Here is a 12,251-nt window from a genome sequence, read left to right as displayed (position 1 = left end):
TCAATTCACCTTCCAGCTACTGCTTCCAACTGTGGAAGAGGACAAAAGCCTCCCTGCACACCACCTTTTTCCCATGAGCGATTCAAAAGAGGAAGTTCCTCTGTGCTTCTCCTCTTCTCACATCCTTTCTAGCAATTAAGTACTTGATGGTTTTAACTCCTTAAAGCCAACCACAGAGCCTGCCTACTGTATTGTCAACTTTGTAGGCACAGATGTTATCCCTTTAACCTCCATCTCTGGATAGGAAATTCTTGTTCCGTCTCTACGTTAGGCATGTGGAAGATGTTTTCACTGATTAAATACAATCAAGTTGTGTTTAACTTCTAGCAATTGATCTTTACAACTGAGCCAAGTGAAATGTGATACTACTTAACCATACAAAGATTAGCTATGTGCTGAGCCCTAAAAATTAACGACATTTTTTTTACAGAATTACAGAATAAACTTTCTTGGGGTGATTCTCAGTGGAGATCAAAGCCTCTCTTACATCCCAACAATTCATGACTGATTTTCTGTGGCTCCCAAGGATTGATTACATGGGATCACCATCAGCCCAGACACTCCAAGGCTCTGTAAATTGGCCTGCATGGAAGTGTCCATTAGATCACAGAGAGAGGAAAAATATGCAGGTTTAGAAAATGGGTTCTAAGAAAGAGGGAGTAATAGTCTATATTTGGTAGAAATGTTTCCAAAAAAGATTTGTAAAAAACAAAAGGCAAAATAGAATAGGCCATCAAACCACATGGCTAACCTTCCATTATGCCATTTTTAATGCAGATTTAAGAAGATATGGATGGTGATGGTGATAATGTTAATGATATGGGCTCAATAGCGCCCAAAAGTTATTTAAAAATAACTTTTTAAAAAGTTGTGGGTTAAGCACAGTTGTGCCACGTTAATTCATGGACAGCACAGCACAGCACCAGGAAATCCTGTATTTGTTTGCTAGATATGGAAGTAACAACGAAATTCCTGACGACAGCACTGGCAGAACAGTTCCAAATGGTTGCCAAGAAAAGAACATGCCCATAAAATTACAAGGACTCAACCGTAACATGCAGGAGACTAAAAAAAAATCTCCCAACACATAGAAAAGTGCAGGCACCAGTTTTAAAGCATGCGCCACCAGTGGAATACAATCTGGAGAGGGAAGGAATATGTAGCAACTGACTTGTTTCAGCCTCCTTGCTTCTCTGTTTTTACACCCTGGGGAAACCCAAACAGCCCTACTTGCTTCTGGCCTCTCCTCCACCTGTGCTCAGCTCACCTTTCAGCTGCTGTTTCCACCCTGGGAAGACCAGGAGGGCCACCCTCCCTCCCCCACCTCCAACCTCTCAGCCGAGAGCTGGAAGAGGAAGCTCTCCTCCTGTTCTCTCTTCCAAATCCTCTCTAGGAATCTACTGTTCAAATGTTTAAACTCCTTATTCCTCAGTTACCAATGTTCTACAGTTGTTTAGCATGGGCATTGCTCATCTATAGTGCGCCATTTAGTGACATAAAGCTGAAAACTATGTTTCATGTCTGCCTAAGGCAGCTGCAAGTTTTATTTTATTGATTCTGTTTGACTTCAATTTGATTATCCCTAACATGTTTGTCCAGGCCTCCCAAGTATTCCCTCATCACAACAGAAACAGAGCAAGAAGCTCCCCGTGCAAAAAGTGAGAACTATGTATTTATATTTATTTTGTCAAGCATGTATTAGATAAAAGATATGTTTAAACATAATTATCAATACATGAAACATATTCATTATATATATATATATATATGTAGGTCTTTGGTTGTTCGGATTTTCTCCCGTGTAAAATTGGAAGTGTCTTGGCGACGTTTCGACAAAGTCTCATTCGTCATCTTCAGGCTTCAGCTTCGTGCTTCTGGGAGCAATACATACATATATATATATATGTATGTATCTATTATATATTATAAATATATATATAATGTATAATGAAATAAAAATACTATACTAAGGGGAGGGGCCTTTCGTGGCTGAGTAGGGACTGGAACTCGGGTGTCCCCACTCCTACTCCAGCAACAGCACCTTTCACTCTGCAGCACCCTAGCTCTCTAACAGAAAAGCCTCCCTACTGCACATTGGTCTCCTCCCGATCAATCGCAGGAAGGAGAAGCACGGAGGGTGGAGATGAATGAAGGTGGGTAGTCCTCACTTAGAGACCACAACTGTGACTGGCAATTCTGGCAAATCACTTTATTGCAACAGGCTTTTGATCTCACTTCCTTTCTGGTCATTAAGGGAATCAAGATGGACATTAAGTGAGACATCAAATGACTGCTACCTTTGATTTTATTTCTGTCTTCTAAATGAATTTTGTCTTAAGCTTGTTGGGAAGCATGTTAATGGCTATCACAGGATTGGGGGGACAATGTCATGGTTGTCAATGCAAAGATTGCTTGCCAAACTGTTTTTTATATACCATCATAATCTTAAATGGTTCCTAAACGATGCAAATGGTAAGTGAAGCCTATCTGTATTACACTCAGAAAAAAAGCCATTTGCACTGGATGTCATTTGCTGGAAGCATCGTGGGGAGGAAATAATCGTTCTCCTATCCAGCTGGTGGGTTAACCAGGATGTGAAGGATTGTGGTGAGATATTTCTGCTCTGGGAGCTCCCCTTTCTCTGGGACTGATGGAGGCATTTGGGATTATGAGTGCACACAAATGGATGGCTCTCTCCCAAATGGAAGGTTTTGAGTCTAAGCTCTTCCCAAGAAGATGCCATGGGGAGCACAGCCACTTCTTAAAAGCCCCCTTACCATGCTTCCTTTTAATCCTTCTCTTCAATAGCCCAGTTACCCTAGCTCCCTCAACTGGTTGTCATACGATTTAGCATCCAGACCGTTTATCATCTTTACTGATCTTCTCTGCACTTTCCAGGGTCTTAATATTTCTGTATTGTGGTGACTAGAACTGGATGCAGTATTCTAAGTGTGGTCTTATAGCATTGTGTGAAGCAGTACTATTCTTGTTGTCTTGACACAATCCCTTTGGTGATGCAACCTAGGACTACACTGACTTTTTTTAGCAGCTGCAGCACACTACTGGCTCATACTTATCCAGTAGGACACCTAGATTCCTCTCACCCTTAATACTGTTGAGCCAGGTACTATCTATTCTCTACCTGTGTGTTTGGTTTTTCCTACCTAAAGGTAGGACTTATTTTTGTCACCATTGAACTGCATTTTGTTGGCCCAATGTTCATGTCTCTCAAGTTCTGGATCTTGAGTCTACTAAAATATTGGCTCTTCCACCCAATTTGGTGTCATCTGCAAATTTCATGAGTACCCCTTCCATCCCCTCAACTAGATGATTTATGAAGATGTTGAAGAATAATGGGCCCAAGGCCGAACCTTGAGGTACCCCACTGCATGCTTCTCTCCATGTAGATCTACTTCATTGAGAACTATTGAAAAAGTGCAACTTTCAGTCAACTGAGAATCCAGCTGGTTCTGGCTTTGTCTATCCCACGTTGTTATATCTTACCTAGAAGTAAGTTGTGGGTTACCTTGTCAAATGTCTTGCTGAAGTCCTAGTATTCTATCTCCACAACATCTCGCAGGACCACCTTACAGACTGATCAGCCAAGTTCTTCTTATGTTAAAGAAATTCATCCCCAGGCTTTTCAAAACATTTGTGTCTGTTCACTGTCTCCATCATGGGGACCTCACCTTTCATGATGTCTAACAAATCCTATTCAGCATTTGGAGAATCATCAGGAAAGTCAGACAGATCCTCTGTAATGGTGATTTCCTAAAGCTACAAACTCACTGGCACAACCAATGGCTGCTTTAGAGGTTGTAAAGTTACAAGGGGAACTGTAGCTTAACTGTCCAGTTTCAAATGTCCTAATATCCTTCTCTCAGACTGGCAGTGATGGACATCCCTGTATCTGAGAAGAATGCCCATCAAAACAGATCCAATTCAGCCATTCTAATTTTTTAGAAGGCACAATTTTTACCTGTGCCTAATGAAATGTCATTCTTTCATAGAATGTAGGACTGGAGCAGATAGCGATGCAACAAATAAATTAAGACGCAGTAGCCCAATTGCAGTTTGTATCATCACAGAGTGCATGGACTGAAGTATGACTGAAACTGAAATTATGAGAAGGGAAGGGAAGCTGGGGAAGACAGATTGGTCATAGAGATGCAAAATGCAGAAAGACAGATTACAAGTTAACCATTGTAATGCCTTAGAAATCCACTTTATCTGCGGCGTCCTCATCACTGAGCAAGAGTTGGGAAATCAGCTTTACATTACCTTTTTATTATTAAATTCATTTATTACTAAAGTTTAGCGCTGCCCATCTTAGAGATTGAGAAAAAATCTGAGCATCTTGTCTTGCCCTAATGTTCATAGGAACACTGACAATACCCATTTTTTACATGTCAAATGCTTCTGATCATTCTAACATAATGCGTTTTAAAAAATGAGGCATTTTCTATTGTACATTTTTTTTTCTCATGTTAAGGTAGCCAAACAGAAATGTTTGTCCCTCTTCTACGTGACTGTGTGGCAAAATGGCAGCTACTTCCAAAAGTCTACCGCCTGGCCCAGGGATAAACTGAGGGATCACTGAAAATGGTGGTTGATTCCAGGACACATTCATGAGGCCCAAGGATGTGTGTCCTTCCCTCTCTTCCCAAAATGAGGATCAGAGATCTTCAAAAGGTAAGGAGGAGGAGGGTGTGAGATTGGGTGGGATGGGAGTCAGGCCATTTTCCATTTTCCTTTTCTCTCCACCTACAAGTTTAATCCTGAGAAAATTTTGGGTAAAAAGAATCAGACCAGAATTCAAACAGTCAATTTCTCACCTACACTTTGAACAGGAGATCACAAATGAAATTCAAGCCTCCTCTAAACTCAACTTTTGCCTCATGTGGATTTCCTTATGTGCAATAAGGGATGGTTTATACTTGAAGTAAAGTCCACAGACAGGACATTTGAAAGGTTTTTCTCCTGTGTGAGTCCTCCGGTGGGTCACGAGGTGGAAATTCCAACTGAAACATTTTCCACAATCAGGACATTGAAAGGGTTTCTCTCCTGTGTGAGTTGTCTGGTGTTTCACCAGGCCAGAATTATCACTAAAACTTTTCCCACAGATAGGACATTCAAAGGGTTTCTCTCCTGTGTGCCTCCTCTGGTGTATTATGAGGTGGGAATTTCTAATGAAACATTTCCCACAATCAGGACATTCAAAGGGTTTCTCTCCTGTGTGAATCCTCTGGTGTTTCATGAGGTGGGAATTCTTACTAAAACCTTTTCCACAGTCAGGACATTCAAACAGTTTTTCTCCTGTGTGTCTCCTCTGGTGTATTATGAGGTTGGAATTTTGACTGAAACTTTTCCCACAATCTGGACATTCAAAGGGTTTCTCTCCTGTGTGAGTCCTCTGGTGTCTCACGAGGTGGAAATTCCGACTGAAACGTTTACCACAATCAGGACATTGAAAGGGTTTCTCTCCTGTGTGAGTTGTCTGGTGTTTCACCAAGCTGGAATTATCACTAAAACTTTTCCCACAGATAGGACATTCAAAGGGTTTCTCTCCTGTGTGTGTCCTCTGGTGTGTTATGAGGTGGGAATTCTGACTAAAACATTTTCCACAGTCAGGACATTCAAAGGGTTTTTCTCCTGTGTGAGTCCTCTGGTGTATTACCAGGTAGCAATTCTCACTGAAACATTTCCCACAGATAGGACATTCAAAGGGTTTCTCTCCTTTGTGAATCCTCTGGTGTCTCATGAGGTTGGAATTTCCAATGAAACATTTCCCACAATCTGGACATTCAATGGGTTTCTCTCCTGTGTGAGTTTTCTGGTGTTTCACCAGGCTGGAATTATCACTGAAATTTTTCCCACTGATAGGACATTCAAAGGGTTTCTCTTCTGTGTGTGTCCTCTGGTGTATTATGAGGTGGGAATTTCTAATAAAATGTTTCCCACAATCAGGACATTGAAAAGGTTTCCCTTCTGTGTGAGTCCTCTGGTGTCTCACCAGCGTGGAATGATCACTAAAACTTTTCCCACAGATAGGACATTCAAAGGGTTTCTCTCCAGTGTGAGTCCTCTGGTGTCTCATGAGGTGGGAATTTCTAATGAAACATTTCCCACAATCAGGACATTGAAAGGGTTTCTCTCCTGTGTGAGTCCTCTGGTGTCTCATGAGGTGATAATTCTGACTAAAACATTTTCTACAGTCAGGACATTGAAAGGGTTTCTCTCCTGTGTGAGTCCTCTGATGTGCCACCAGGCTGGAATTATCAGTAAAACTTTTCCCACAGATAGGACATTCAAAGGGTTTCTCTCCTTTGTGTCTCCTCTGGTGTATTATGAGGTGGGAATTACAACTGAATGTTTTACCACAATCAGCACATTCAAAGGGTTTCTCTCCTGTGTGAGTCCTCTGGTGTGTTATGAGGTGGGAATTGTGACTAAAACGTTTTCCACAGTCAGGACATTCAAAGGGTTTTTCTCCTGTATGAATCCTCTGGTGTATTACCAGGTAGCAATTCTCACTGAAACGCTTCCCACAGATAGGACATTCAAAGGATTTCTCTCCTGTGTGAGTCCTCTGGTGTCTCATGAGGTTGGAATTTCCAATGAAACATTTCCCACAATCTAGACATTCAAAGGGTTTCTCTCCTGTATGAGTCCTCTGGTGTATTACCAGGCTGGAATTCTCACTGAAACTTTTCCCACAGACAGGACATTCAAAGGATTTCTCTCCTGTGTGAGTCCTCTGGTGTGTTACCAGGTAGGAATTCTCACTGAAACTTTTCCCACAGATAGGACATTCAAAGGGTTTTTCCCCTGTGTGAGTCCGCTGGTGTCTCATGAGGTGGGAATTCTGACTAAAACCTTTTCCACAGATAGGACATTCAAAGGGTTTCTCTCCTGTGTGAGTCCTCTGGTGTACTATGAGGTTGGAATTTCTAATGAAACCTTTCCCACAATCTCGACACTGATAGGGTTTCTCCATCGAGTGAATCCTCTGATGTATTACCAGGCTGGAATTATGACTGGAACGTCTCCCACGGTCAGGACATTGAAAGGGTTTTTCTATTTTGAGAGTCCTCTGGTGTATCATCCAATTGGAATTACAACTGAAAGTTTACCACAATCAGAACATTCAAAGAATTTTTCTCCTATATGATACTCCTCTGGTGTATCATGAGGCTAGAATTTTGACTGAAACTTTTTCCACAGAAAGGACATTCAAATGGTGTTTTTTGTGTCAATTCTCTGGTGTCTGAGATGGTAATTTCTAATGAATCTTTTCCCACAATGTAGACACAACCACAAGAGAGATGTTCCGACCAGGTTTTGCTACATTGAGGTCATGTGTATGGCTTTTCTCCTGTCTAGTTCCTTGTTGCATAATCAACTGTTATTTGCAATCTGTGCTTTTCCCACAATAGGCAAATCTATGGAGATTTTCCACAGCTGATATTCTTGAGGAAGTCAAAAATATAGACAATGCCTTGTTTAGTGGTGCTTTCATTCAAGCCGTTTTCTTTCTCACAGGGTATGGCCTGCATTCCTGTCAGTTCTATGTGGCTTTTCTATTGATAGTGTCCTACCTACTGACTTCCTGATATTTCCCTCTTTTGCTGAATGAAAAATAATCTCCCTTCACTTTTCATGTAATGTATCCTTCAGGACTGCATAATCTGCTTGTTCTTTCTTGATTTTCTCTCTTTTGTCTAACAGCTGTTGGAGGAGGAGAATTGTGTGGTTTTCTGAAGGATATGGAAAATATTTTGATTTCTGGCTCAATTTTCTTCTCTTTTCAATGGTGCTTGTTATTTACAGTTGTCCCGAGTGCTCTTATTGACATCCTCTTTGTCTGTAAGATTCAAAGAAAAGTAGAACTTTGTTTGTAAAATGGTTAGAGATATGAAAAAAGAAAAAAGTGTATGTTACAATGAAAAAGCAAACATGCCCCAATACTAGCCAGTTTTCCTGAAAGTAAGACCCACCCCGAAAATAAGCCTGAGACTGATTTTTTGGAGTGGGCCTAATATAAGCCATACCACGAAAATAAGCCTGGGAGTTTGGGTGTGGCTAGCATGAGAGGCAGCAAGCGCAAGTGTGGGGGGCAAAGGTGTCCGGCTGCAGATGAAGCCTGTCAGACCCTTGGGTAGCGCAACAACTACTAATTCTGAGCGTGGAGGCATGTGTGGTACCTCCTTTGTTGAAGGGGGGGGGGAAAGGGCTGTTCCAATCACCGCATTGCAGCATAGTGCGGGTGGCCTCTTGATTCCGGTGCATGTCTTTTCACTTTTCACTAAGTGTAAACGTGTGTGTGTGTCTGTGTGTTCGTGTAGCAGAGGGTCAGGTGTTGGTGGTGGTGAGGACTCTGCAAGCTGGGGAGAGCAAAAGTGAAGGCGAGGAGCTACATGTTAACCCGATGGGAGGTGGGAAAGGTTTTGCCAGCACTGCACACAGCTCTGCCCTCCACCTTCCTTGCTGGTTCCACAGCTGAGGGGCATAGAGCAAACCGCGCACAGCTGGCAGCATGACTTTCCCCCATCTCTTTCTGGGTGTGGTGCTTCTGCTTGTTGGGCTGCTTCCCAAAGCTTGCAGCTCCGCAATCAGCCACTTTGGTGTTTCCCTCTTTTTTCCTCATGGGAGTCTCACAGGAGGCTTGTGCGGTGGCACCAGCAGCAGGTGGAGGCAGAAGCATGGGGGAGGCAGAGGTGATCCCAATGCATTGCCCACTCCATCCCACCATCTTTTGGCTTGCCTGTGGTTGCGCCGAAAAAGCACCAGCACAGGGTGTCTGGATCGTCTGCCTATCCCATAACTCTGCCTGCTGCCAGTGCCGTCACACAAGCCTCCGGTGAGCCTCCCGTCAGCCTTCCATGACCCAGGCAGCCGTGCAGCGTGTCCAGATCACATGTCTTCTCCCCCCCTGCCTGTCACTCCATGCTTGGAATTAATGATATTTACACTGTGCCAAGAAGGACGAGGGATGCTGAGAGCTTGGCCTGTTGCAGCCGTGGGCAAGCAGACAGTGCAACGAAGAGGGCGGGGCAAGCAGTAGTGCTTAAAAAGTAAGACCTCCCCTAAAATAATCTTGAGTGCTTATTTTCAAGCAGTAGAATAGTCCCTTACCTTATTTATGATTTATTTGTCACATGGAAGACTATTGAGATCCATGTTCAACATTCAATCAAATTCAATTGTTTATATCAGAGGTTTTTGCATAAATCAAATCCAGAAGCACACACAGATAACTGAATCAGCTGGATTCATTAACTTCTTTATATTCATAATAACACATAAAGTATATGTTATACCAACACATACCAACAGTTGATTCTTCAGCTCAGATCAGCAGACATGTTCACACACACAGAGTACAGCAGAGAGATTAGTTTCACTTTCAATTCTCTGCACAGACTCAGAAGTTGCAGACTAAGATACGCCCTGGCTCCAGTCTGTCTCAGCTCCCAATTGGCTGACTTCTTTACCATGTCCTATTCCAGTTAATGAATATACTCTGACACTCCTCCCTTCATAACTGGAGTAGACATAAATCCAATTAACTTAATATTCTTCCCATGGTGCACTCCACCCAATGGCTTGGTCATTATGTCTGCCAAATTGTCCTCTGAAAAACAGTGAAGCAAGCTAATCATTTTACATTTTATGGCTTCCCTGACATTACAATATTTAATGTCCACATGCTTGCTTCTATTCTTTACCCTGTCACCTGTTGCCATTTTAATGCAGGCAGCATTATCTTCATACACCGTTACAGCTTCATTTACCTTTACATTTAAATCTTGTAACAGCTGTATATACCAAGTTATGGTATATACCATAACTTGGTTATGGTTATCTCTGAACAGAGTTTAGACAAAGCAATAAATTCTGCCTCAGCAGTTGAAGTGGCGAAAGTTGTTCACTTCCTGGACTTCCAACCAATTAAAGCCCCTCCAAACAATACCACAACCCCAGAATTGGACTTTCTGGTTTTTACATCATCTGCATAATTACTATCAACATAGCACTTCAATTTTAATTCTTTAGAAACCTGTATTTGAAGACCCAAATTCACAGTTCCCTTCAAATACCTGAGAATCATTTTTACACCCATCCAATGCAACTGTGTTGGTGCAACAGTAAAACGACTCAAAATGCTTATTGATCAAGCTATGTCTGGTCTGGACCACTGTGACATATATAACAGGCTCCCTATTGCTGACTGATATATCTCTTGATCACGAACTTCACTTTCGTCCTCACTCAAACTGCTTTGAAAATCTGTGCTCATAAGTATTGGAGCAGTATTTCAATCTTTCATGTTATATCTCTCCAACAACAGTTCAATTTTTCTTTTTTGACTGAGAACATAACCACCTTTCTCAGTTTTTTGTATCTCCACACCAGGATAATTTTGTATTTCTCCCAAATTCTTTAGTTCAATTTTTTTCTCCAACTTATTAGCAAATTCTTTACTTGTGACACATCCTTTGTAATAAAGCAAAGATCATCCACAAATGCTAATAGATGACAATCTCCACCTTGTAACTTTCCAGTGTATATGCAACCATCAACCTTGCAACTCTTGAACCCAAGACCCTTCAATGCAGTATCTAAAAATATTCCAATTCCTGGCTGACTGCTTCAGCCCCTAAATGGTCTTGTTCAATTTATACACCGTGTTAGGCTTTTTACTTTCATACCCTGGTGCTTGAACCATGTAGATTTTTTCCTCTAATTCTGCATTGAAGAATGGTGTGGTTATGTCAAAATGCCAAATTTTATGGCCATGTGCCGCTACCAACACTAGTGTCAACCTGATGCTTTCACTCTTTACAGTTGGCGCAAATACCTCATCATAGTGCACATTTTTCATTTGTGAAAAACCTTGTGCCACTAACCTTGCTTTATATTGTAACCTCATTATTGGGCAGTACTTTCTTCTTGTATATACCCACTTGCATCCTACAGCTTTGCTACCCCCGTGTCAAAATCATAGCTGTGAACACGTTATGCTCACCCATGGATTTCATTTCCTTGTCCATGGCTTTTTTCCACTTTATTTGTTCAATTTTAGGTAATGCCAATACTTCCTTACAGTTTCCTGGCTCATACCATACATTACACATTTTAACTTTACTAGCAGAATACCTGACGGGTGGAATCCCTTGTTCCATCGCTCTGACCTGCATGGTATTGACTGCTCCTGTATTTCAACCCTCTCTTGCTTCATATCTTTTTCAGCTTCTCCTCCCTGAACGCTGACACTGTCATTAAGTGAGTTACCATCACTAAGTGGATCACCGTCACTAAGTGAATCATTCCAAAAATTTGCATCAATTATTTTTCAATTTTGCTCTGCAAAGCTAGCAGACCTTGAAATCACTATTCTTTTTGCTACCATTGCTAAAACGATAACTTTTTGAACTTGGCTTATAACCCATAAACATGAGCTTTCTAGCCTTTGGTTTCCCTTTCTTCTAACTGCTTTTGGAATATGTACCCACGCATTACTTCCAAAAACTGTTAAATGTGCCAGAGATGGTTTTCTCCCATATAGCACTGCATATGGCAGCGGTTCTCAACCTGTGGGTTGCGACCCTGTTGGGGGTCGAATGACGATTTGCCAGGGGTCACCTAAGACGAAGAATCGCGCTCCAATGGTTGATTCCACAAGCCAGCTGCAGGCTGTTCAAATCGCTAGCCAAATTCGGCTTCAGGCGCAATGAATTAAAAAAGAGAGAAATCTTTGCTCTGATGTCTCCCTCTCAAGCCAGCTGCAATCACTCCCAATCGCTAGCCTAATCTGGCTTCAGGCGCGATAAACTTAATAGGGGAGGAGTCTTCGCAAGCATTTCAGATCGCTAGCCAACACGGCTTCAGGTGCGATAAATTCAAAAAAACAGTTTGCCGCTTTTTTTCCCCTTCTGCGGCTGCTGAGGTGCGCTGAGTTCGCTGCCTATCACCGCAATGAAATCAATCAATCAATGGGGTCACCACATTGTGGGGAATTGTATTAAAGGGGTCACAGCACTATAAAGGTTGAGAACCACTGGCATATGGAGTATCATTAATGGATGAACTCCACAGCCTATTAATTAAATAATTAGCGGTCAACGTAGCTTCACCCCAATATGACCTGCTCAGACCAGAATCCACCAGCAGTGAGTCCTTCATGGTTTGTAGACTCCATTCCGTCTCTCAACAATACCATTCTCAGCTGCTGTGTTGAAAACTTGTTG

The 12,251-nt window shown here is 42.0% G+C and overlaps 2 protein-coding genes across 2 annotated transcripts in view; both read right to left on the bottom strand.

The window, feature by feature from the left end:
- LOC131193534 (zinc finger protein 850-like) overlaps window positions 1-12,251 on the bottom strand; it is a 37,123-nt gene that overhangs the window by 20,766 nt on the left and 4,106 nt on the right. The window contains exon 2 of the mRNA XM_058173789.1: window positions 4,938-7,864. Within this exon, the coding sequence (XP_058029772.1) occupies window positions 4,938-7,105 (2,168 nt within the window). The 5' untranslated portion in view covers window positions 7,106-7,864. The remainder of the gene's footprint in view (window positions 1-4,937; window positions 7,865-12,251) is intronic.
- Window positions 1-12,251, bottom strand: part of LOC131193522 (zinc finger protein 850-like) — a 71,482-nt gene that overhangs the window by 55,345 nt on the left and 3,886 nt on the right. The window lies entirely within an intron of this gene.

Source organism: Ahaetulla prasina, chromosome 2 (assembly GCF_028640845.1).
Source record: "Ahaetulla prasina isolate Xishuangbanna chromosome 2, ASM2864084v1, whole genome shotgun sequence".
NCBI classification, from domain to species: domain Eukaryota; kingdom Metazoa; phylum Chordata; class Lepidosauria; order Squamata; family Colubridae; genus Ahaetulla; species Ahaetulla prasina.
The sequence above is the reverse complement of the archived record's forward strand: the minus strand, read 5'-3'. Positions and strand labels throughout refer to the sequence as shown.